This window comes from Protomyctophum parallelum (assembly GCF_964188405.1).
Source record: "Protomyctophum parallelum genome assembly, chromosome: 11".
NCBI classification, from domain to species: Eukaryota; Metazoa; Chordata; class Actinopteri; order Myctophiformes; family Myctophidae; genus Protomyctophum; species Protomyctophum parallelum.
The window spans coordinates 43,953,520-43,981,375 of NC_139707.1; the positions used below are offsets into that span (position 1 = coordinate 43,953,520).

Below are 27,856 nucleotides of genomic sequence, written 5' to 3' on the forward strand. Positions count from 1 at the left end.
AAGTCCCACCTCGTTGTCTGGGCCAGCCAATGCCCAGCTGGGCCCAAACGGATCTAGAAAGATGGCGATTTACAATTCAAGGACTGACAGGCTTCATCTTACGTCCATATCAGACCCGGAGAACGCTTTGTCCATATTTTGTTTTACAGTCTATGATTGCACCACAGCAAGCTTAGATCTCCCAAAACGAAATGATATGACTACTACTCAGCCTAAAGCCCATGATGACCCACCTAATTCCAACCCACTTTGCTAGTTTGGGATGGCTCAGAGTAGAAGACAGGGTTAAGCAAATATCCTTGGGATTCGTATTTATTTCACACTATGGTCCCAGGTGCGCACTCAGCGCCACTTGGCAGATGTGGTAGTGTGAATGCTGTGTACCGTTCCTGGGAGTGGATCATCCAACCGTTCCCGGGACCACATGGAGGTAGTCTCAGGACCGATTGAAGTGTACTCTGATACGGATTGCTGCAATATGAAAGCATTAATACAGTTGAATGAAGTGTACTTGGGTGCGATAGAATCAAGGCCAATGTGAATCATGGCCAGAGGGGACCAGACAATTGTGTTCTGGAAGTTTGAATCAAACAGACTCAGTATGAATCTGCCCACGTACCCCTCCAACTACTGTACTTCTCCAAAGTGAGTGACATCCACAGCCACAACATCAGAGGGAGTTTCTATGATCTGGTACCTTTTAGGCAAAGTGTTTTACTGTACCTCTGAGTTGTTTACATGTTTGACCATTAAAGTAATCCATAAAAAAGTAATAAAAGAAAAATGTTCGAGCATGCACAAAAGTATGCAACTGAAAGGGCAAGAATGAACAATGAATAGTTCTAGGAATATTTTTAAGTTATGCTACAGGCTATTCACAATATTAAAACAATGTTGCTTCATGTTATTCACCTGGAGTGTGACACTGTCTGCTTCCCTTTCACCATAAATGAGATGTCAGTTAAACCGCCTCAGAGCTCATGCTAAATACAAAATGGTTAAAAACAAAGCCAATTATGTAAAATATGCTTTATTTGTTTACAGGTCAGGAGGAATGAAAAAATGGGTTAAACAAATAATTGTGAATTAAAAAACATGAAGTCCTATTTAAAGGACCATGCCAGCAGGCCATGGTCTTTCTGTCCAAGAACTGATTCATTTGGCAATTGTTCTGGCCCTTCAACATACAAACCATGTTACCAGTTCACTGCTGTCAATAAACCATTCGCACAGTGGCTCTTACTTTGCTCTTGTTTTCATACTCGGGGGGTGGAAAATATCACACTGTGGCGGTGCAAGATGACTGCCGCATGTCCAATTGTGTAATGACTCTGAACTCCCAACATCGACGGTCACAAATAGATCCACCAGTCTGTATCATTTGTTATGGGTCATGAGTCTGACCAAGTCACAAACACCACTACAACCATCTCATTTGGCTGAACTGATGTTTTCCTGTCAAGCATCGCTGCCTCTTTGCTGCAGGCGTGCCTGTTGCTCCTGCACCACCCTCATCATCAAGTGAACCATCTGACCCTGCAAGTGGACCAGCTGCTCATCTGAACAGTGACCAAGTTCCTGTGGAATCACCTTAGAGACCAGGGCCCCCAAATCCACTGGCTGCCCATCATGACTCAACTGGTCTATGGGCCGCTCATCCGCTATCAGAACGTTGGAGTGCTCCTCATCTGGCTTCAGGTCCTCTGACACAGGCTCTTCAACCAGCTCTGTGGCTGTTGACAAAGTAGGGAATTACAATTTACTTAATCCAGAGCGATTTACATTAAGCAGAACAAAAAGCATGGCAATACATCACATACATAAAAAGTAGTTATCATGAAACATACATAAGCTAAGAAGAACGTAACAGTGGAAATGAAATTATACATATAAACTATGTCTACGTAACATGCTATAAGTCTGTATAAAATGCTAAGTCTACATAAAGTGCTATCTAAGGGCTAGGGAAAGTGCTACGGGCCATGATGGAGTCTGAAAAGGTGGGTTTTCAGACTACAGCGGAAGATTGGGAGTGAGGCTGCAGTTCTGATTGTAATGGGAAGTGCATTCCATAGTTTTGGAATGCACTTCAGCTTCCCTGCGTTGGCTGAGTGCGAGGGAGGGTTTGTAGGGTTCGAAATAAAGGTTTAACCCATCGCTCTCTGTATATACAGCACCTGTTAGTACTACATTAGTTTGAAACATACCCAAAGGCTCGCCTGGGGACTTGTCATCCTCTTCCTGGTTTTGTGGACTGTTGGTCTCGGGTTCGGAGGTCATTTTTTCCGTTTCGTCAAAGCTCTTCAACTCATCGCCACACTGCCCTTTGCGCTGTGGAAAACGAGAGAGGGAGATTGGGACTGCAGTTCCATTATAATTGTCCTACATAACTGAATAAAAACTGTAGAATTACACAAACATGACAATAAACTGTGCAATCCATCATCCCTTTTCATCACACTGGTACACGCTACGCTATCTCCTATGCACAACTAAACCTTTAAAGGTAGATGGACACATATTTCCAATCCCCTGCTTAAAGGGACACTTCACCCTTTTTGCAAAAAAATATATGTTAATGACGTTCAGAAGCTTTAGATCACTTTCCTGGGGGTATTTATGTGTGTAATATGTGGTTTTAGATATTTTAGATTGTAGCAGTGAGCCTGTTGTCTCTGATGTCATGGACACTGGTCTCACTACCTTCCTGGACTACAATTCCCATAATTATTTGGTGCACTGCTCCTCCTTGTGGATAGGGGGAGAGCTGTCTTACTGAGACAACATGTAGTCCAGGAAGGAAGTGAGCCCAGTGTCCATGACATCAGAGACAACAGGCTCACTGCTACAATCTAAAATATCTAAAACCACATATTACACACATAAATACCCCCAGGAAAGTGTTCTAAAGCTTCTAAACGTCATTAACATATATATTTTTGCAAAAAGGGTGAAGTGTCCCTTTAACAGTTTGACTGTTTTTTACGATTAACCCGCATTTTAATCAACCCCCCTTCACTGCCGAGATTGTTGTATTACCTTTAGAGCACACGCTGAATTATTTGGGCTTTTAATCCGCGAAAATCGAGCGAAAATAGCTCCCCCCGTTTGTTATGAACGATCGAACCACCCGCCATCTTGCTACACCGAGAAGAGGCAGCACAGGACCCGCCTCCATGAGGCGTTGAACCCAATGCGTTTGCATTGGCCTCAATTTCCCAGAAGCCCTAGCAGCTCACAGCATGTGACGATTTCCGGTTCATTGTCAACACGAAATGCACCTCCTCTCTTCCTAAGCGGCGAAAAAGAATTTTCTTTTTTTTGTTTACATTACGGCGGATTAAACACATAAAACAAAAGTCGCGTAAGTCTTTTATGGCAGCGACATTAACCTGGAGTAATCCATTCGCGGCACGGAAACTGTTAACTTAATTTGTTTGACATCTATTTCACATGCCCAAAAACATTTGTCTTCTTTAAAATAGTAAAGTTTTAACTTAATTTTGTTCAGTACATTTTATCTGACCATGACATAACGGTAGTGAGAAATTGTACTTTTTTGTACGATTTTATGAAAGACGGAGGACTGTATACATTATGAGCTGACGCGATGAGTAATCCATCTAATAATTTAGCGATCGCTCGCCCGCTGTCTATTTTGCTCGGTCGCTGTCTGTCCGTCCACTTCCGGATCACCAGTGAAATGCATGTTGGGACGGACACAGATTAATACTGGGACACACTTTTCCGCGTAACAGACCCACACGGACAGCGACCGAGCAAAATAGACAGCGGGCGAGCGATGGCTAAATTATTAGATAGATTACCCACACTGAACATCATTTGCTGTTCATATATGCATAGCGTGTAAGGACTAGTATGAAATAATGAGTAGAAAAGAACCCGACTTATGTGTGCATTATTTTCCTATTATCGTCCCAATTTCAGTTTTTGATTTTGACAGGACAGTGAACGGAGACAGGAGTGAGAGATGACATGCAACCTTTTATTTTTGGGTACCCATCACATCCCACAGGGGAACTTCAGTTTTTCAGCTTCACCCAGCTGGGTGCTGCCCACAGAGCACCACCCAGCCGGGAGCACCCATCGCTGAAAGCTGGCATGGTACCTGGGACCTCCGGAGTCCTAGGCGGGCTCACTAACCATTCAGCTATGGCAGTTCCTTGTGTGCGATTAACCGTCTTAGATTCATGATTTGCACTCTGGAAGGAATATTGCTACAATTTCATTGTACAAATCACCTGCTGTTCATGATAGGTTCTAAGTGCCTTCTTGACATTGGAAATCTTTGGGGAGCGAATTGGTAGAGTCTTGATCTCACTGGGGGTAAGTGCGCTGAGATCTCCCACGGTTTTGATGTTCCTGGCTCGTACAAGCTGCCCAAAACCTCGTGGCCTGCACAGATGACATCAACAGGAAGGATAGATAAATAAATTAGCACGAGGGATTCGTTCTGATGCAATCACGCAACAACCATTTGTCATGACGGACAAAACAGCAGCTGTGTACACTTGGATCATCCCTTTAATGTGCTCACCACATGTTGGAGGTGATCTGAGGCAGCACAGCCTCCACGGGGGCAGAGCATGCAACCAAGGCAGGGAACACACAATCCTTGGGGATTGGCCGTGGCTCATGACTCATTTCTGATATCTGAAACGAATGTGTTCAAAACTCCATCAAGAGATAAATCTAGCTTTCGGTATGTGATAATCATAACAAGAAATGCTTAGGGTGTTGACTTGAACGTCAAATTGACAAGAGAATACAGCTAGGGCGCATACCAAGCATTTCTTGGAGCTCTTGTACCCAGGACTGTGGAGATTCCTTGGACTGAGGAGGAGTGGGCCCTTTGTTGGAGTAGTGACGTACTGCAATACAGAGAATAATCAAATTTATTACATTTAGGGTGTGAAGGGGGGGGAGAGAACAATCAGTTGTCCAATTTAACTTTTCTGTGGGGGAAAAAGTCAGATATGACTATATCTGACCTTATGGTGAAGGATGCTACTAGTAGTTTTAGATCTTTTTGGTGAACTGGTTCTGATGACTGGGCTGCGACGGTCGATGTCATCTGCCAGTTCCTGGTGTTGGATTGGGTTGGCAAAAGAAACTCTTCTTGACTGCAAGATTTAAAAAATAAATAAAAAAGGAACGCACATTGTAAGATATGGTTTTCAAAAATGTATGCACACGTCACTACATTTATTGCTTGGATTTTGATTTTAACACATATTTAAAATAAGTGTCAGTAGAATGTAAATTAAATGACATTTACCTTTACAAGAGGTGAAGGCGTTTCCTCCTCCATTGGTCTTTTTTGGCATTTCTTGAGAATACTGGTAGAGGGGGAGGCAGAGGGCGACCAAGTCCCTCTAGCTGTCCTGCTGCTGGGGCTTTCAATGACCTCTAGCCCATTGACAGCCTCCAGACCCTTCTGCTTAGCTGGAGAGTCCTGGTACACTTCTTTACAGGTGCTCACTGAAGGAACAACATCCAAATCAACTGCATCTGTGTCAGTCTGGTCAATTTGAGTTTCCTCTTCTTGTTCACACTGCACTTCTTGGACATTGTCTTTCCCTATGCTCTCTCTGAGTGGTTCAATGTGTGGGCCCTGAAGCTCTGATTGGACATCATCTTTCCCTATGCTCTCTTGGAGAGGTTCAATGTGTGGGCCCTGAAGCTCTGATTGGACATCTTTCCCTATGCTCTCTTGAAGAGGTTCAATGTGTTGGACCTGAAGCTCTGATTGGACATCGTCTTTCCCTATGCTCTCTTGGAGAGGTACAAGACATTTGTCTTCGACCTGAAGCTCTGATTGGCTTTCTTTTATAACGGTAAACTGTTCTTCATCCTCTGGAAGTTCATGTAAGGCACTTGGACACTCTGGCAGGTGTTGTCCAGTTAATGCACTGTTTGCTTCTACATCCTCTTTGTCCTCTGCTAGAGAATTTAAGTCCTCTACTTGGTTTTCCTCAGCATTCTCCACCAGATCCTCAGTAAGCGCTTCCACAGGGTGAACAGTTTCTCCATCTTTGTCTTCTGAAGACTGCGACACCTGCAGGCTTAGTTTGTCTGTTTCGCCAGAGAGTGTCGGTGTGTCATCTGGTGGTGAGGCACTCGTCACAGGAGAGGTGGAAAGTGAACATTGTTCTGTGGACACAGGGGAGGCGGAAAGTAAAGCTTGTTCTGTGGACACAATAGTGTCAGAGTGGGAGTTTTTCTGCACAGGGAGAACGCGCAGGTCAGAAGACTGCTCAGATGTAATCGCACCAGACTTGAGATTATCAGGAACCTGCGACTCCCTGACATCACTCTCTTGTGAGGAAGCATCATCACGGCTCGGTTTTACTTGCAAAGGACTTTGTTCATGATCACTCTTGTGGGACAAGACAGGTTTGCTCTTCAGTCCCTGGCCATATGCACATTTATCTTCAGTCTCCAGTTTCTCCATAACAACAACAGGCTTCGTGGTAATTATTGCACCAACCTCCACAGTCCGCTCAGTCTCCTTGCCTTCATCACATTTCTCCCCAACGTTCTTTTTGACCAGAGGTGGTTTTGAAACATGCATATTCGGACTGTTCGGCAGATCGTCCAGACTTTTGATTCCCATGATGCTGCTAGGTGTGTTTTGAGACTTGGGCTCCTTAAGCGATTGAGAACTGCCAACGTCCAGGGCAACTTTATTTTCTGATGAGTCACAAGTTGGTGAGTGTGGAAGGGAGTCTTTGCATTTTTTGCTTTGTTGCTTGGCCATTAGAGTGTCCTCTCTTATCTCAGAGGAATCCAACTCAGAGTTCTCCTTGCTGGCCAATAAGGCTTGAGATGATCGCCGTGTTGAATATCTAACGCTGGTGGACTCTGCTGACCCAGCTACTTCTAGGGACTGGGAGCTGCCCTTGGTACCAGTTGGGGTTAAGCTACGACTGTTCTTGGACGTTGAGCCTTCCTCTGCTACCATGTCCTTTCTAGGCCTGCCCTTGGGCCTTTTTTGACTGACAGCTGGTGTAGACTGAGAATGAGTGTCACTATTGTCTCTTTCTAAAGAATCAACACTTTCATCTTTGAGCTTAGGCACTGCTACCTCAGAAGTGGCCTTGGTTTGTCTCCTTGGGCTATGTTGTGACTGGCTGTCAGTAGCTGAAGGTGTAAACACTTCAGAGTCATCTCTGCTTGGCTCGTCACTCGTATCACCGCTTTTCCTGCGCTTGGCAGTCATTAGCCCACCTAATGCTTCAACCAGTTTTCCCCTTCTGTTTGTTCTAGCTGATGATTGGCTATCAGCTTGAGAACTTGAAGGAGTTGTCACTTGTGAATTGTTCAGACTAGTTTCTATTTCAGCCTCTACTCGTTTGGTTTTTATGACTACATGGGGATCCATTTGGCTAGAATCCTTCTGGCTAGAATCCTTCTGATCCACAGTCCTTCGATTGTGTCTGCCTGCCTCCTCCGTTTCCACAGCCGATTTGCTCAGCCGGCCACTTCTTCTCTCCTGTGACTGGCCATCACTGCTGGAGGCCGTATCCGATTCACCTTTCTCAGGCTTTCTGGAGCTTCTCCTCTTGGGCACATCTTCACCGAGCAACTCATTTGAACTGTTATATAGTGTAATCCTTTTTCGCGTTCTAGGCTGGGAATCAGTTTGGCTTAATTCGACGACTGCGTTCTTCTGACCTCTTGTTCGCAACTTGCCTGCTGCAATCTCCTGCTGCTTACTTCTACTTCGTGTGCTATGTGACTGGCTGTCATTTAAGCTTGCATTTTGTGAATTGCCTTGACTGTCCTCTCCTGTTCTTCGTCTGCTTTGTCGTTTCTCACCATCTTCTCCTGGGTGCTTTGGTTTTGGAAGGCGTCCAGACCTTCTGGGTTCAACTTGAGAGCTTTGAGAATCTTCCAGAGAGCTGTCAGATTCAGATGCTTTTTTCTCAATGTTCTGCTCCGTCTGGGTGTCTGGGATTACATCTTCCTCATCTTCTGTTCCTTGACTGTGTGGTTTGTCTGAGAGTTTAACCTCTGAGAAGTTGCCTTCAGACAGTTTAGAGGACACTGGAAGAATGTCCACAGGAGACTTCTGCGTCGTTTCCCCTGTCCCGTCAGGAACCTGAGGGTCAGTACCAGTGGCTGCCGTGGAGGCTAGAGAGGATGAGGTAGAAGTGGTGGTAGCTTCTGGGTTATTGGAGACCTTTGTGAGGGGACCTGTGAACTTGGTCACATTGACGGGACTGGCAGGTTTACTGTCAGCATACTTCTCAAGAGTAATGAATGACTGGCGACGGCTGTTTGACTTCTGAGGGGTGTCCGAAACCAAATCAGACGAGCCAGAGACATTGGGACTGGTGCTTTTAGGAGTTGTGTCCAAGCCCTCTGCTACAACAGTACTAGTATTGACTTCCTCCAGTGAGACATCTGCTGAATCTGGTACAAGGTATTCAGAAGTCTCCTGCTTTTCATTTACTGCAACTTCTGCCAGGTCACCAGTGATTTCTTGGCTGGCAAATTCCTGGGTCTCTTCCGTTACAATATCCGTTGATTCCCCCTTTTCCATTTCTTCATCGTGAACCTAAGAGAGCAAGACAAATACTGTATGAAGTACTAAATATGAATTAAGAGATGGACAACCAGGAAGTTCCGTGGACGTATATTCAACATCATGTACTACAGATGTAAACAAAAATGAAATTGTAGAGCGATCTAAATTAAGCGATTCACCCGCCATGCGCTGTCGGAGCCGAGGAGCACTCGGCATGGAGTTGTTTTTGTATGTTTCTCACTTCTTCAACTGATCAATGAATATAGTATTACATTTTATGTTACGAAAACGGATACCATCAAAACTGTTAATTAAAAAAGGGTACCGAAATCTTTTAATGATACCCAGCCCTAGAATTGGCCTTAATACAATGTTGCTTTTGTTCCTCATACAAAGTCATTACCTTGCCAGGAGCTTCTTTTGCAACACTGTCCACTCCATCTGTTTGCAATTTGTCCCTAAAAAAAAAACATTTACATGTTAAATCTCTCAAAGTTGCTTTCTTTGCGGGGGATTTGATATGGTTTGTTCATTGTTGATTTGTTCAGTTGCAGAACACTTACATGGATTCTTCTTGGTTCTGAGAGTACTGGGTGAAGACTGTGGTGTCGAGAGAAGCATCCAGATTGTTGTACATGGCAGGGATGTCGACCCTGTTGCAACCAAAAGAAACAAAAGCCATTTGAGCTTCACACTAATAGCTGCAAATATTCCCACTCTCTGCAGCCCGATTGGATTCTGACCTTTTTGTCCTCTTCACCTCCTTCTGGTGCTCTGTCAGGACTCTCGCCTCCTTGGTCTCAGGTGGAATGAAGACAAAGTCTATGGAGGCTTCCTCATCCAAATCCTTTCTGAATGGAGGCTTGGGAGAGCCAAAGTCTAGTTTTGTTTGCTGAGGGAGAAAGAAAACAAATTAGTACAGCGTGATCAATCCAAAAAACAAATAATATTGTTGACAAACAAAATGGTTTAGCTTTTATTTTGTCTAAATATTAAATTGATACAGCTAATCTGAAAAGATAGCATGCATTACTGAATTCACACCAGCATGACGGGTAATTTCAACCGCTGTAGTTTTGCACAAAACGTCAAACGTCAAAGTACCCGTTGCACACGCCTGTGTCCCGTTTGTGCCCATATATGAGATCTCTGTATTCGTCTGTCTACCCGTGTCCATTTATTAGTATAATGCCCTTACCCTGTATATTGGCATGTCCGTATATGGGCATATTGGTTGGATAGTGGTTCTGGACAACTGGTTATCCATATATGGACATATCTATGTACCATAGTTATGTCATCAGCCAATCCCTGATTGGCCGAGCGACGGAACCAAAAATACACAATCCCTGACAGACATGCGCAGCCGAAAACGGTACTTGCGCTCTGCTCGCGCAAGCAATAAATAAATAAAATGTTTCATAGAGCAGTTGGGCATGGTAGCATGACTACTGGTGTTAACAGAAGCCCTTACAGAGACAGGCTTGGATTTCATGGACGTCGTGTCCTGCTCAACGCCGGCAGCCCGGCCCAACAGAGAACCCCTCTTTGCAGCAGACGACACCTTCACTCCGCTAAGCGTGGTCGCCAGCTGAGAACTCTCACTCTGCAGACAGTGACACAAACATAAACACTCTGCATACACACAAGAACACCGGCATAAACAAGCTGGGGGCATTTTATCTGAAACAGTGAACACATTAAACACAATCCATGCTAGCCCTCTAGGGGAAAAGGTGGCACCAGTGGCAGAAAAATGGATGAAAAACCAAAGAAGGGCCCACTCACTAACCAAGCTTAGAAAAGGAAGGGACATGGTCACGTGACTGGGCTGCGCCATGACACTTTCATGGATGCTTTCATGGGAGCCAAAATACCTCTATAAAATTACACAAAGTACCTTTCTAAACGTACCAAGTATCGCAAGACTCCCACCATTTCCTGTCTGTCAGGCAAATCTTGCAATACCTCCGAACCAGAAACGATTGAAAAATGCACATTGAAAAGCAAGTGATTAGAAAACAACCTGTCATATGTCTTCTTTTATATTACTGAACCGATTATATGACAAAGGTCTCAATTGTTCAGAAATAATGTTTGTTATGAGCTGGTCCAGCCAGCTCCATTCACTGCCATGTATTCATTGAACTTCGGGTGTGAGTTTTGGCTCCAGCCCAGTCACTTGACCATTTTCTTTCCTTTTCCAAGCTTCCTTGTCACTAGCCTGACCTAAGCAGAGACATTTCTGGTCTAGAGGGGCGGGTCGCGCCTCAGAAATGCGCGCACCCTGATTGGATCTCATCGATCTGTCCGTCACCCCCGGCCCCTCCTCTCCCCCCTAGTGCAGCGCTACGTCACATAATTTAGAGCGACGCCCACCCGGAAGGGTTGACTCCCACTTTTAGACTGGTTCAGCCCACGGCTTTTTCCAGGCTTTCATCTTTCGCGCAGACAAAATGAAAGCCTGGGTATCGAGGCTACCTTGTCACTAACCAGTCACTAACCAGGACGGGTAGCCCCCATACAGCTGCTGTGCTGCTGCTGCTGTTGTATGAGGAGCAGCATCGCCCAGCGTCAGTATCAGCATTAGCTTAGCTTTGTTTTCAGGTTTTATAAGGTCCTCCTAGATTGTCTCGTTTTGAGCAGAAAAAAGGACAAATAACCACACGCGCGCCGTGTGCATGTCGGATCCATTATGTAGGCTGTCTAACTTTTTTTTTTTAATGATTTTTAATTTCTCGATTAAATGAAAATAAAGAATGAGGAGTTTCCTCGTTCCGGCAAAGGCGGCTTGTGGGGAGAAGTGGTGTATCTCGAGAGCTCACTCTCAAAGGTTACTGAATTTGGAAAAACTGTGCTGTGCTAGCCTAACGAAATACTTTATATCACTGAATAAGGTAAAATTCAGTAACCAAAGAACTACTCACCGAATATTGTCCACCAAGTTCATCACTATCCAGACTATTTGCCTCAAATCCAGGAAGAATGATGGGTGTCTGAAGTCTAACCTGGCACAGAATTGGTCTGAGAGACAGAAAATTACATAGATTAGCCAAGGAAGTGATGTACGTATTCGTACTTATACTACGATAGTAATAGTTGACAGACATTTTCCCTTTGACAGAACATGTCAAAATGAGGAGACGCTTACCTGAGCTCTTCTGGATAGTTCAGACTGACCGATTTGGCAAATGTGGCATTCCAAAACTGGGTGACAGACGTACGGAGCTGCTTGCTCTTGTGAGGGAACAGAACACAAAAGAGAGGAGAGAGCAGCGCCAGGAGGTCATCTTCAAAGGCCAGTGCAGAGCGGGTCTGAAGGCAGCCGAGCACCTCGGCAATAAGCTTCTCCAACTGGAACAGGGGAGGGAAAAGACCTTATAATCCAATACACTTAACAGACTACATGCCAAGGTTAGACCATAATGTAGAATATATTGGCAATCGTCTGTCGTTTCTATTGGCCGATGTTTGTTTTTTTGTTTAGCTAAATAAATGTTAACGATCTGCCTCCTCGAGAATTAAACTAATACTACCGGTATTCAAGAACCACTGCATCCCCAACACATAGAAAGACAAACTGAAAGCCTCATTACAATAGCATTGCATTGTTTGACTGATTTAGCAAACAGACGTATGAGGTACAGTAGTTCTATAAAGAACGCACCTTAGACATAAGCCCTGAGGAGAATTTGGGCACTACACGGGAGGCTTGTTTGTAGAAGAGGGTGAGTTGCTGGTTAAGAGATGCCAGAGCCTCCTGGATGGTTGACGCCAAGGCCAGGTTGGTGAAGAGCGTGGACACGATGGAGACCAGAGCAGATCCTATAGAATCAGATGCAGCACCTTCAGGGCCTTCCAAAACTAGGAAAGCATCCAGCGACTGGACCAGGAGAGCCTGGTATGTATACAGGTTTCCCAGAGCCTTGTTCTTCTTACTTGTTCTCCATTGAAGAGGTGTGTGAGGGGCTTGACAAAAAAAACAAGGTAACAGTTCTTATCATAGGTTATCATGAAATAAAATGATTGGAGTCATTTATGTGAATTCATATTTGAATTATTGTCTTGCAGTGAAAGCAAAGTCATATGACTTTATTTATAGGTAATCTCATGTTAGATTTTGTTTTTGCACAGTAAAATAATAAGCCTGTTTTTTGGGGGTCTATGAGAAATTCAAATTGTATACAGTTTACATTCACATGTCAGCTTCACACCTATTCAGTAGACGTGATTTGGGGGCCAAGTTGCATAATTTTGTCGCATTTTCCAATTGATTTGCTTTGCTTTCACTAGGCACCTAACATTGTCACGTTAACTGAACCGGTTGCTCGTTTATTATAGTCCGGCAGCAGTCAGGCTTCTTTTGTTTAAAGTGGGAAATTTGGTATATAGTCTTTTCTATTGCACTAAAATAGTGTCTATATACATACATCCATGAATCCACCTGCTGACCGGCTGTTGGCACATGTACAACAATTCATCAACTTAAGTTTAATAATTGGACCTGGGCTTTTTAACAATATGCTCCAGGATAATGGTTTTTTATTTATTTTTATTTTTATTAAACATCCAGGTGTGAAACCACTATATCTACTAAGTGTTCACTACTTTATACTTACTGTAGTGCTACAATGACAACGGAATTACCCTCAGGATCAATAATGGTCTGTATTTACAAACTTCAACATTTGTCAATAAATCCTTACATTTCTTTATCTGCTGAAACTGGGGTGTGTAGGGAGAGAAATCCACACACTCAATAATGACATGAAGGATACTGGCTACTGCATCCAGTGTGGAGGGATTCTGCAGGAACACAAGAGCAGCAAATCAAAAATCAATCAATCAATCAATCCATCCATCCCACCTTGCTTTCATAAGCAACACATGAAAGACGTATACAGTAAATCCTCAAGTGTTAAAGCTCCAATCTGTCAAATCTGTTCAATGATCCACAATTGGGGATGTTAATAGTTAACCGTTTCACCGCCAGGATTAATTAATAACTTGAATCCCATCCCTAGACACAATCCATAACATTTATGTCCTTCCTCAGATTCATACATACGTACATCTATTTATGAAAGTGATATAAAACCCATTTAGTTTTTTCCAAATGGTCTTTCTGGGGGCTCTGGCACAAAAGATTTTCAGCCAAATACAAAAACCTATCCATTTGGGGGTCCTTGGCACAAAATAAGTTTGAGAACTACCGTTCTGTTCCTGTGAAAGTGATGATGGTTTGACCTTAACTACTCACCTCCATGGCATGACTGTCCACAGCAGAAGCCATCTTTTTACACAGCTCCTCACAGCAGATGTTCTCCTCAGCTGTAGCCACCAGGGCAGAGCAGCGAGCAAACACCTTGTATAGTTTGGACCACATGCTGAGCATCGACTTCTGGGAATTCTGTAGGGGATGAAGGGGAGTCAGGTGGTGTTCAAAAACTGAAATGGAAGAGCTTTGATGTTGGTTTCAGGCATTGAGATGAAAATGGGGTATATTAAAAAAAAACTAAAAACAGACCTGCAGCAGTGGTGGTGTTCCAGATAGCAGATGTGTCACGGGGAACATCAGGGCACAGTGCATGGCACTGAAGTTGTGCTCCAAGGCATCACCTTGGTTTACTTCATTGGTCTGTAGGGAAACAAGCAGATTTGACAACCTCTAGGCGAGGCAAGCTTATGTATAGCACATAAATAAAAAAAAGCATTGACAAAAAAATATATTATTATTATTATTATTAAATGACATTTGAATAAAAGTTGAGTTTTTTTATTATTTTTATTATGTACGTATGCCAAATTGTATTAAAACCGTTGATGTGGCAGAGGGGTAAAATTCTTGCCCACCAGAGATTAAGGGTTAGTGCTAGGGGCGATAGGGGCGGATATCGCCACATTCGCCAGGTACCTGGCGATGCGATTACGTATCGATTCAGAGGGTCACGATTCGATTAATCCCGATTAATTGGGCTACATTACGATTCGATTTAATCCCGATTAATAATGATTAATCACTCACTGTTAATCACTCAGTCACTGTGTGACTAATAAACAAAGTGCTTTCTAATGATTATGAATATATATATATTCTTTCACAGTGCACGTTTTTAACTTAAATCTTTGCTTCTGGGGGGGTCCATAGAAGAAAATATTTTCAGATGGGTGTCCGTGGCCAAATACAGAACAGCAATAAGCAGCTTTCTTTAAAAAAAAGAATGAGTTTGTACAAGCATAAAATAAATATATATTAATAATGACATAAGATGTCATGTCATAGAAATACATGGGCAGGATTTCGGTTGAGGTCAGCAGCACTCTGTCAAATTGTCTTTATTCTTTGTTAGGACAAAAAAAAAAACTTTGTTTCCTTATTCAGGGATTTAATTTTCAGTTACTGAAGTGTCATTAAGGAAGATTTGGGTCAGTTCTTGAGACTATATGTTGCACTTTTCTCTTTGTTTGCACACATTAAGGAGCATTTGGTTTAAAGTATTTTACAAGTGTATGGCAACATTTCTATGCTGTTGAGGGGACACGGGAAGTCGATACAACTCACAACGTGTACAAGACCATATTGCCCACTGACATCCAGAGATGCAGTCAAGACAACCATCCCCATCCCGAACACACGGACAGCTACCCATGCACTCAGAAAAGGCGACTAGAATTACGAAGTCCATCGGCACTTTTATTGCAAAGGATTTACGTTCACATTCGGTCGTGGGGAGCGACGGATTCCGGGCCATGTTAGCACTACATCGTCCCATCTCGGCCACATTTCACAGGCGGTCGATGGTGCGTTTTTAGTTTTATCGAGTTCTCGTGTCCTCAACCTCATACAATCCAAAATGTTCCCTTTCTGTCATCTTTTTTCTCTTCCCCTCCGCGGTGGTAACTCCTTCTGTTTTGGTTGTTGAAAGCTAAAGCGTGTGCGAGCGCTGTGTGCGTCACTCTAAACTAGCCTGGGGTCCACCTATGCTTTCTATGGCATAGGCAGCTCCCGGCAGGATCCGCCGGGAGAATCTAGACACAGCTGCGCGACATGAAACTGATTAATTAGAGTGACAGAGAGAGAGAGGAGTGTGTGTGTGTACATGTGTGCGTGTGTGTGTGTGTGTGTGTGTCAATTTAACAAAGGTGCAGGAGATCAGAAATCAGCAGAGAGTGATCGACGTTTGCGCTACTCTATGCCGAATTGAAGTGAAGGGAGATTTCCTCCCTGGAAATAAAAAGGTCTGGCTTTCCGAGGCTACTCTAAACGGTCCAGTACGACGCCGCAGCGCAGTCGCAGATTAGTTCCGCCCTTTTGCTCCGGTAAAAAAAAATACATTATATAATCGATTTTTGACATTTGTGCATCGATGAATTATCGCCCATGACGGCATCGCGATTAATCGATAATCGATTTCTTTCCCCACCACTAGTTAGTGCATGCAATTCCAAGTATATCGGAGGAGGCATGTGGTCCAATAACATGCCTAGCACAGGCATACAGTGACAAGACTACACAAGTGTGTGGGGAAATCATTGTCTTAACGGCTAAACTGGGAGAACAACTAGCACCCAAAAGAAAAGTATTTGCGCATCGTTTTCCTCAATTACACCACACACTTAACAGATTGAACCTCTCTCCAGTCTCTACCTGTGTGATGGTGTCAGTAAGTGGGCTGACCACAGTGCTCCACATCCTCCACAACTGTTCCTTGTTCTCCAGGGATCCAGCGCTGCGGCCCATGGCCCCAAGCACGGCCTCTGCGAAGGCCAGAGGGGACGTGGGGCCTGACAGGCCGCAGTCCACCAGGGCATGGAGACACTCAAAGAACCTGGCCAGCATAATGTCAGGGTCAGTATGTGAGGTACGAGATATTTATTTAAAGTCCTCAAATGACGTAAAACCCTACCTCTCGTGCTCTGTATAGGCTGAGAGCAGGCTGCTGTTGTACAAGAGAAAGATCAGGTATAAGGCAGGGGTACCCTGTGGAAGAGAGGAGAAGGATTAATCTCAACCTTAAGGACCAAACCGCACCAATGCAACTCCTTGCAAGTTGCAACAAAACAGTTTTAAGGGCATTCTTGGGGATAATGGTTTCATGCAACTACTCGCAACCATTTGGTTGCAAGGCCGTGCATGGCAAATACACCATCTGATAAGCACTCACATTTAGCACATCCATCTGATAAGCACTCACATTTAGCACATCCATCTTGCCCACTTGGTAGGTCGCAGAGCCGAGAATCCTCTGGGGAATGCCCTTCACTGTGATGTCAACTAGGGCCTGAGTGACACGAGATGGAGAACATTCAAAATCAGTGTAAAGAAATAACAGAACAATCCAGATCTGACTAGGTGACCATATCTGATAAACAGGGGCCTCTACATGGGACACCAAATATACCGTAAGTACATTGTATGTACAGATTGCTGTACCGTCTGGAACAAAATTACACTGTACCATCTGCTAGCTAAACAACGTTCTCAGTCAGAGCCCTGATGGGCTGTGGCACACATCTTACCAGCACTTTGTCTGCTGGGAGAGCTTCTGAGGAGACGATACTCTGCAGAGCCTGGAACATCATGGTTAGCACTTCACAGGCCTGGCGATCCTTCTTCACTGTCAGACACAGACAGAGCAGATATGGAAGACTTATGAGCCGACAGCAGAGTCAAACTGATTTTTCCACGCATGTAAACTAATCAATCGTAAGAGAATGATGGTCATCATGGGGGCCAGGCCCCTCAGACTTTCTCCTCGTCATGGCAGTCAAGACCCCATGAGGCTCTGGACGCTCGGACTTAAACTGAGATGAAACTGAGAGTGGGCCGGGATGGGAGATGAAGCCAGGAGCCTCGCTGAACCTCCTCCTGACTGACAGGGCCCTGGCCCAATCATGGTGCTCTATGTGGAGCTGATGGGCGGGACAAGCAACTTTACAGCCCCGCCCCTGCTTTGCAGCGGCCACAATACATTTGAAATGGACCGTCTCTTCACACAGAAACTGCTTGTGATGGAACGTTCCGCCATAAAGAATCCAACCGGCAACTGCTTCTGGCGGAACGTTCCGTCATATAAGCTTTATTATTGATATCAAACCGGATCGCTGATTACATATTTTGCTTGGCCTTTCCTTCTTCAGCGATCCTAGGCCAGTTTTGCACGTGTGTACTGCCGTTCACATCTTGTATACAGGCGGACTAAAAAGGTCAACAACAAAATCTACGGGGCTCTCCATAGTCGACAAAACGCCCGATGTTCGGAGGCCTTTTCTGATTGTCCGGTGATCCCGATTGGAACATTGGCACTTTCTAGAGCAAGGATGGCCTCATTTTAGCTCGATATATTGGCCATTAAAGGGACACTTCACCCTTTTTGCTAAAAAATATATGTTAATGACATTTTGGAGCTTTAGAACACTTTCCTGTGGGTGTTTATGTGTGTAATATGTGGTTTTAGATATTTTAGATTGTATCAGTGAGCCCAGTGTCTCTGATGTCATGGACACTGGGATCACTTACTTCCTGGACTACATGTGTACTCAGTAAGACAGACCTCCCCTATCCACAAGGAGGAGCAGTGCACCAAAGTATTTTGGGAATTGTAGTCCAGGAAGGAAGTGAGCCCAGTGTCCATGACATCAGAGACACTGGGCTCACTGCTACAATCTAAAATATCTAAAACCACATATTACACACATAAAGACCCCCGGGAAAGTGTTCTAAATCTTCTAAACGTCATTAACATATATTATTTTGCAAAAAGGGTGAAGTGTCCCTTTAAGGGTCAATGATATAACATTATGTTGTGATATATAATATATCCGTGGGTAGGCTACTTGAGGCCAGTCAAATAGCTTCTGTGTTTTGGTACGATGATGTGTGACCGTGACCCCGGACCGCGACCCCGGTTATGAACTGTCAGCCGGTCGGTGGTAATGGAAAGGTTGGGAACCAGAGACGAAGAGTTCACGGGGACCGCCCCTAGCATTTGAATGCCTGAACTGCCAACGTAAAAGAGGACGGGTGCAGTACTTAGTTTAGACAGTTTTTGGTTTAGACTAGTCATTGGTTAGACCAGTCATTAGTCCTACAACTACAACCTATCTCAAACCCTCACCCTAACCCTAACCTCCCACGGGGCAGCACACCTAAACCTAACCTTAATCCATGTCTAACCAATGACTAGTCTAAACTAAGTATGCACCCCAAAGAGGACAGGCAACTCCCACCACCACCCCTCCCCCGGACAGTGAGGTCAAAAGAGGAGTTACAAATCTTTCATGGGGGCCCAAGACCCCCAGCCCCCACAGAGTTGACGTCACTGTTGGGAACCCCTGGTGTACAGCATAAGCCTGAGTTACAACAAGCCGACAGGCACTTACCAGATTCTATTGTTGAGTTGACTAAACTGACCAATCTCTTCCATATGAGAGTCAGCAGGGACTCTGCAAGGGGTAGAGAGAAAAGCGGGCCTTGTGAGTTACATCAGGAAAACAATTACTTCATTACACCAACTATGCTTTCAAAATTGATATATATACACGCTCCAAGAAACTTTGTTCCCATAATATCAACTCACACACACACACACACACACACACACACACACACACACACACACACACACACACACACACACACACACACACACACACACACACACACACACACACACACACACACACACACACACACACACACACACACACACACACACACACACACAGACCACCAGAAACCGTGACATCATGTATGAAATCAACACTGAGCTTCACCTCATAGTTTGTAAAGAGTTGACACCAGCACTCAATTTGGGGATTTTGCCACTATACAGGTCAGTTTAAGACATTAAGTTTACCTGGTGCGTCCTTGCCAACAGCAATGAAGCCATCTCTGATATTAGAGATGAAAACAGCTGCATGCTTAGTGAAGGAGGAGATACCAGATATAAACGGATGTGTCAGAGGTTCTGAAAAATAGACATAAAATAGTATGAGATAGTATGAGCCGCTGTAAGAATACTGTATGGTCAATAAAAAAGGTAGTACGGTACAACTCCACAAACCAAGACTGAGGACAAGTTTGTTCCTGGCTGCCATGGACACAACCTCTGCTCCGAGGAAGTAGTGCAGCAGCATTTCCACACCTAGCAGCTGAATGGAGGGGAAGGTCTGGGTGGCTGTTGAGTTTGAACTGGTGTTCAAGCTAATGTTCAAACGAGGCGTGCTGGCAGCCGGGCTGTTGAAGTTCACGGAGCCTGGTGGATGAGCAAAGACACTTTCCATCAACCCTTCACGGCATACCTCATAATAGTTATGATGGGATAGTGAAGAGATTTATTTTCTTCTCCCTTTTTCTCCAAATGTAGTCAATTCCTGATACCCTGTGTGTTATAGTCCACTGGTCAATATCGGGTCCCAGGGACCACCAAAGGTCCATATGGACACTTACCAGCCTGTAACTCTGCAAGTGTACAAGTGAGTTCCACTTGTACACCAAGTTATATTAACACTGGGGATTTTACAGTGTACAGTAGATTGGGGTCCCAGAGATAGCAAATTGTATCAAATGGAAATACATGGCCTAATGAATATCAACCTGGGGGTTCTTGAAATAAAAAAATTGAGATTCACTGTTCTAGTCCCTTGTCACTGCTAAGTCGCTTCTTTTCCCGACAGTGAGTGGTTTCACAGGGAGGAAGCGTGCAGAGAACAAGCTATTCTTCCTAGTTCCACACCCCACTGAAGAGGTACCATCACCAGCCTGTAGGAGATACTAGTGCAGCGACAGATATCGCCCTCCAAGGCCCCTGAACATGGCCAATTGTGTTCTGTTGGGACGTCCACCATAGCCGGAGGCACCACAGAGGTTTCAAACTTCTAAGCCAAAATTCCAACATCCACACTCGCTCACTCCACCGTCCATGCTCACCTTGGCCCCGCCCCCAGCGAGTAGAGGATTTATTAAGCTGCATTCACATGGAATCAGGCAAGCGGTAGACGGCAAAACCAGCTGGACGGCACGGAACGGTAAAATGATTAAATAGTTTAACATTGATGATGCCGTCTGCCATCGCAGTCGCCGGTTCTGGCTCCCGTCAACTAAAATGAGTCGCGGTTTGCCGTCTACCGGCTTGTCTGATTCCATGTGAATGCAGCATTAGACGCGAGCCCGGAAGACTCAAGCAGGCTGGACTGACACATTCCAGTTCGTCACATTCCTGCATGCTAGCTCACTTTCCCGCATGTCATGTTGTATTTAAGATTCTGTATTTCTCTATATGACATGTATGATTGTATCAACCCATTATTTAATTTGTTACTTCAGTAGCTTTGATCACCGTTATTCATCACAGTTATTAAGAATGATATATATAAATGCACTTCAGTATCTCTGCAGTTTAATCACCCTCAAACCGTTCAACATGCATGCAACATGCAAGCAGGCACGTTATGTTTAAATTTTAGATTATGAGCACGGAGATTCGGCTGCTCTAAAACATCCCTTGACGACATGGCACTGCTGACAGTATAGTCATGGTTGTGTACTCTCATAGCCAGAGGAGACAAGTCCATCCAATAGCAGAACAGATAGGTAGTAAACACTTCCGGTAAGCGAACAAGAACAGGTTGAAGTGTACAGTGTACACTGGTTTTACATACGCTGTTTGACGCTCAAAGTGGCTTGGGACCCCGACTCGCTCTCCGGTCTCAGCTCTTCAAAGCAAATTACCATTTGGCACAAAATACATTTGGGATTAAGCTGGAGGAGTGTGGAGTGAGCAACGGTTTGGGTATTGGAATTTGCGGTAGTGGACAGGAACTTTATCCCTGCACAACCTGCGTACTGTGAAGATATACATTTCTTTATTGCAGTCTAGTGACTGGATAAGGTGCATGTGTGTAAAGTACCAGTCTTTGGTGGGATAGGCGTGACAGAACTGTTCTGATTAGAGCCCCTAGCAGGTGTGCCTGGGACAGTAGAGGAGTCGGCTCCAATGGTACACTGCAGCAGTGGAACAGAGACCTGCAAAGACAGATGTGCACGAAATTCACCCACTTGTCGTCTTACCACTCAACATTTTTCAACAATAGTGAAAATAGCAGATCTACTCTATTCATCTCGCTATTCATTGTACGACAAAGTATAGAGCGCTCATGTGACTAAGTCACTGAAGTAAATATCAGGACGATGTATACATGCATAATGACAAACAAACGCAGCTTACCTGTTCAAAATTGGGCCCCAAGTTGGGTCCCAACCGGACCACCAGGTACCACCAGACCTCCACCTTGGTGAGCTGCAGGGCCTCCGTCCGCAAGTGGATGTTAAGGGGCTGCATCAGCAGTTTCATGCGCTTGGTATTGCTCAGGATGTCTTCGATAGAAAAAGTAAAACATGAGGGAAAAATGGGAGTGAAAGGGTTCATAAATTAAGATAAGATCAGTCAGTCAGTCAGTCAGGACACATGTAATTGCTCACCTGGGTTGAGGGCAAAGTTGTCTATGAGGCTTTTCCAGGCAATGAAGGCTATCTTCTTGATGGTAGGCGAGGAATGACGAAAGCCCATTTCTTCTAGATGTAACACAGAGTTGATGAAGGGGCCACCTTTGTGGAGCAGCTATGTAGGAGTAAGTAAAAATTAGACGACTGTAATGTATGAAGATCTTAATAAATTTACTTTCACAGAGGTCTGCTTTACCTTCCCCAGAAGCTTGACGAACAAGGGCCAAAGCTTCAGCACATTTGTTTCATTCTTAGAAGTGAAAAGCTTCTGGAGATCAGGGATGAGTTTCTGGGGAGACAATATCAAAAACTTCAAGAGTCCACATCTACACTAGTATAGGCAAAACAAGAATTGATCAATTAATTACCACCTGCCTTATTATTATTATCTGCGGGCGTCCGCTATAACTGCCCGTGTCAGTTTCAGCACAGTAGTTTAGGTAGGAACCAAAATTCTCTAAGGCGGAACTATTGTGTTCTGAGTAGTTAATTTCCAGCCAGACATATTTGCGCACAACGCACATACATAAAAATGTCCGCTGGTTTCATAGTATTATAACAAGAAACACAAAGTTCACAACGAAGTTCCCAATTTCCTCTTGTACTGTATACAGTCACTAAGTTCTCATGGCTTTGGAGTGAAACCCAGGCTTACAAAAGGCACACACACACACAGTCACACACAGAGAGAAACAGCGCATCGCGGTTTAGACAATGAGAAAGCCAACTGGACTAGCACACACAGCGACGTCAGCCAATGGGAGAGTAAACTGGACTAGACGACTAGTGGACTAGCTTGGACATCGATGATACTCAGCTTGCTATTGCATAGCATCTGGTAAAAAAAATCAATCCATCCCACCCTCATCATTACAAAGAGATATTTCAGCACTCCTTTGACCACTACTCAACACACACACACACACACACACACACACACACAGGACTCACCGAGGACATCAGGGGTTCGAGGATACATGCCACATCATTCTGTTTCTCAAGGAGAAGGGGCAGGCCAAGTTCCAAGGCAGCTGCGGCCCGTAAGCGGACTTTGGAGGCAGAGTGAACCACTAGTGGAATGATCAGCTTGGACCAACGCACAGCACTTTGACCCATCTGGACTGGTGCCTGTTCCAGCATCCTACAATAAGGAATGGAACAGTTTAGATCAATCGCTAGAGATAAATGTTAATAAGAAATATACGGTAGAACAATTTAAAAAAAATAAAGAAAAATAAAACAGAAATATTATTAAGAAGTACTTTACAAAACTGCCATGCAATAGCTAGACTATTAAAGGCTTTTTAAGTGCCTTGGTCTCTTCCCTTTTTTGGAGCAAATGCAATTTTAACTGAGGTTGCGCAAATATTTTTTACTTTAGCAATGTGGACATCTTGCCACTGAAAATATGCAACAATGAATAATATTATTTTGCAAGGGGAAGACCAGTTTACCGTATAATAACATTCAAGGCTTCGTGCTCCATTACAACAGACTGGATGTCCTCTCTGGTCCACACATTTTCTAGAGTACCCAATATAGACGACACCTGGGTAGAGGATGCAACATTCATTATAAAAACACACGTATATTGTCACACAGTCGATTTTGCCTTCTCACGACACTACGGGCCACTGACCTTGTTGGCAACCACGTGTTGAGGGAAGTTCTGTTTGGAGATGACCCATAATGCTCTAATGCATGTGTTTTTGTCTGTTGATTTCACAACTAAGGAGCAGAGTGCCGATAATATGTCCTCAGCAGACTTTGCTGAAAAATGACAATCCAGCACAATGGTTAGTGAATGAATGAGAAAATTTAAACCCTGAAAAGATGTATTAAAAAAAACAGTATTTGTTTCTATACCTGTTACTCCCCTGGCAACATGAGCGTGGTACAGACAGAATCCTAGAGCTTGCAGGGACGCTTGGCTCAGCTCAGTGTTTGGACTGGAGATGTGGGTCTGGAAAAGCAACACCACAAGAAATCATTTAACCTTCATTTTATTAAGACAATTCACATTGGGATTCTGAATCTCTTTTCCAAGGCAGTCCTGGCTAAGACAACAGCATCTGTGTTGCAGCTTCACATAAAAAGACTATACTTAGTCAAATTCAGCATATTGCATAAAAGATTAAAAATCAAAGAACGTTGGCAGCTTTCAGCAACATGAGCATTCAGTGGCCAACTGAATGCTCATGTCTAGTCTAGTCCTTAATCCTACTTTCTTCAAAAATGTAGTTTAAGATGACTTTACCTCAAAGGTTTCTTGTAGACTTGCTACAGACACAAAAACATGCACATCCTCCTAATGTCCAATACAATAGTGCTGGGTCAAAAGATACCTTCTAGAGCAGAAAGATTAGAGCAGAAAGATCTGCCCACCAAATAGCTCACTCACATGTAGAGCATTTTATTTAATGCAGCGATGTTTTGAGCAACACAGGCTCTTCCTCAGACTAAATTAGACAAACCACATAATTGAATGTATTATTCAACATAGTCAAGATATACATATCTATAGATATATAACAGTGTATTATTCAACATAGTCACGATATACCACAGCCTTGAGTGTAATTGTATTACTTATTTGACAACTTTAACATTATGGTCACTAAACAAAACATTATTATTGTGATTCTACCCTGGAGAACTTCAACACATTATTATGGTGAGTTCCATTTGCATAAATGTCACAAACACAGCAGCACTCACCAAAATTGTTTTAACCAGACGAGAAAAGTGCTTTTCAACTGCAGGGAGGAACTGGCGCCCATCCTCTAAACTGAGGCGACTGCAAGGGCAAAACGAGGGAATAAATTAATGTGTGCCACCCGTTTCCAACATCGTCCTCTTTGCAAGGAGGTAGAGGGAACATGATTCAAGTGGCTTACTTAGCAATGGTGAGGTAGGCGTCTGTCTGATCCGACTGTCCGGCCGATGCGTCCTCCAGAGACTCCAGCAGGGGGAGAAGGCTGGAGCTGCTCAGAGGCTCCGCCGTCGCCATCATCCTGACTCACCCGCTCACTGTCTGGAAGAGGGAGCAGAGGAAAGAAGAGCATCAGTGGGACTGGGGAGGAAAAAACACTGTCTGGAAGAGGGAGCAGAGGAAAGGAGAGCATTAGTGGGACTGGGGAGGAAAAAACACTGTCTGGAAGAGGGAGCAGAGGAAAGGAGAGCATTTTAGTGGGACTGGGGAGGAAAAAACAGTCTGGAAGAGGGAGCAGAGGAAAGGAGAGCATTAGTGGGACTGGGGAGGAAAAAACAGACAGAAGGGTGAAAGGAGGATTCTGCACTAAGCGCATTTCAAAAAGATGCAGTAAACGCACTTATTTTGTTTGTGGTAATGAGACACTGAACAAAAACATCCGTGATGAAAATCATGTAAATAAAAAGAAACGATAAATCTCGCTTAATAAATCCTGTAGGCATGGGACATTATATATGAAATATTCATGGCGGTTATAATGGTCAAAATATTTGAGATTTATATCATCATCCCAACCCTAATCCTATTTTCACAGTGAGTCTCTAGATCACTGCACATTTCCAAAATCAGTGAAGGCAGGCTACAAACTTGGTATTGGTAAGTAAATTCACATGGCCATCACCAAGAATGATCAACTCGGATTATCTTCAGACTTTCAGATGACACCTTTTTACGACTGCCTTCTTCAAGTTTCATGTTTGTGATCAAAGTTTCGTATTGATTTGATTCATCTGGGTCGTCTAAAATAAATGAACACTATGCCGGGCAGGGAAGGTGATATTTGTCACTGTGTATAATACATACTCGGGGGCTGGGGCGGCACCTGTCAGCAGGGAGTGTTGGTTGGGAGGAGTAGGACAGAGGTACAACGTCCTCCTCCTGGTGGGGGCTCCTCACTGGCAGGTGAGCCAGATAGGGTACAGCACAGTAGGGTACAACAGCAGTGTGACAACTGACAATTGTTTTAATTGAAGAAAAAAAAAGATTTGATAATACTAGTGCCATTATTTTGCTACTAGGGATGTCCCAATACACTTTTTTCGCTTCCGATCCGATCCCGATACCTCAATTTCTCTGTTAGTCGATACCCGGGTATATCGCATGTTGTGTTTATAGCAGACTCCTCACTTAGCCCCCCTCGGAACCCCCTTGGTTGAGCTCTTTTCATCGTTCACCCGTAGGGTCCCTTTGCATTTCTTCCACTCTCTATGGTAGACAGCTGTACATAGTCCCTACGTTCCTGCCTCTGATCTGCTCTGTCGCAGCTAGCCAGTGTTGGTGTGGGAGGCGGTACAATGGGAAGTCAATAAGGAAGTCAAGAAGGAAGAGAGAATTTCAGAGAAGCCAAAACTGGGAAAAAAAGATTAAAAATACTTAACAGCATCTGTGCCAAATGAAAATTTTTCCACGTTTCCGTTGTCACCTATAGCCGCTTTATGAATCTTTGAAACATCTCACCACCACTTAAGCGGAGCGCAGATCGGCCTGAACGGAGTGTATGTACAGCTGTCTACCATAGAGTGGAAGAAATGCAAAGGGACCCTACGGGTGAACGATGAAAAGAGCTCAACCGAGGGGGTCCCGAGAGGGGCTAACTCCTCACTCAAATGTGCACTTGCCGTTTGGGAAACTCCAAAGCAAACTCCACATGTCCCAACATTTTATTTACCTGCCAGTGTCAACCCCTTACCCCTGTGTCGGATCTGTGGTTAGACTGGCATATATTCACCGATAACGATATGAACCGATATGACGAATAAGGGTCCGATATTTTCCCCCGATACCGATAGTCTCTAGTTGCTACAGACATATTTTGATTATTTGAACTACTGTGTATATCATGATGATGATGACATCAATCAGTATGCTATGTTTTGTTGTATGTAAATACGTTTTTCAATTTGTATTGGGGAATGGGGACCCACTCACTCAGATCATAGAACATGCACCCTGTGGGTCCCAAATGGGATTACATTGGAAACATCTACAGTTGTGAAACTGATGACAAAAAAAAGAACAAAAAGTTGCATCACAGGGGGCAACTGCAGCCAGCAGAAGCAACAGTGACTGCTAGTGCAGTTTTGGGCTATCAAAAAGATCTTCATGACGGAACAGCTATACATCCAATACATAAAAAATGACAAGTGTTAAGGAACAATAACTATTTATAACTCCGAGAGAGGGTCCATTTGGTTACATGTGTATAGTCGCGTACACTATGGCCTAGCTAAGCTAGCACACTGAAGAAACCCTTAATGTCTTGAGTACGTGTGAACGGGTTTCCAAGCACGGACAAGGCGAAGCAACATACATCTGCAGCTAGCATGTGCTAACTTCACAGACTAGCTTCCATAGCACTACTAGCCCCCTTCACACAACGCATGCAAGGCCGGGGTCTCATCTTACACTCTTTTTAAGACTCTGGTGCTTGTGACAGAGGTACATTTTGTAGCTAACGCGTCAATGACAGCGAGCTCAATTTGTGTTCACTTTCACACTGCAGCCTTGACATTCACGTCAGCAAACTTTGACAGACATTTAAACAACAACAAAAAAAGCCAGCATCAACACTGACCCTCCTCCTCCTCTTCCTCACCTGGAGAGTTTTCACGAAGCACAGAAATGTCGTTTAACGGTCAACAACACCATCAACGCTATCAGCGAGGCAACACTTTCATGTGTCGTTGCAACTCGCCGGGTTCTGCTTGCTTGAGGAATAAATATGTATTTGATATTTAAAAAACAATGTGGCCTCGCTCTGCTGTCTCTCCTCTCTGTCCTGATGCAGATGCGCCGCGAAAAC

The 27,856-nt window shown here is 44.1% G+C and overlaps 1 protein-coding gene across 1 annotated transcript; it reads right to left on the reverse strand.

The window, feature by feature from the left end:
* Positions 1–27,854, reverse strand: rif1 (replication timing regulatory factor 1). Its single transcript, XM_083776512.1, has 35 exons — positions 27,650–27,854; positions 24,959–25,095; positions 24,780–24,858; positions 23,928–24,024; positions 23,701–23,831; positions 23,516–23,610; positions 23,013–23,202; positions 22,258–22,350; positions 22,038–22,176; positions 21,784–21,932; positions 21,467–21,581; positions 19,621–19,812; positions 19,414–19,524; positions 18,938–19,000; positions 17,075–17,172; positions 16,750–16,836; positions 16,462–16,535; positions 16,203–16,383; positions 14,082–14,192; positions 13,815–13,964; positions 13,261–13,360; positions 12,222–12,523; positions 11,706–11,908; positions 11,482–11,578; positions 10,029–10,160; positions 9,298–9,446; positions 9,118–9,207; positions 8,958–9,012; positions 5,300–8,584; positions 5,013–5,144; positions 4,806–4,892; positions 4,559–4,674; positions 4,263–4,416; positions 2,208–2,331; positions 1–1,733 (listed from the first exon to the last, which is right to left on the reverse strand). Exons 2-35 carry the CDS (start codon positions 25,072–25,074, stop codon positions 1,459–1,461), a joined length of 7,572 nt encoding a protein of 2,523 aa, XP_083632638.1. The 5' UTR covers positions 25,075–25,095; positions 27,650–27,854; the 3' UTR covers positions 1–1,458.
* Between the last annotated feature and the right edge of the window lie 2 nt (positions 27,855–27,856).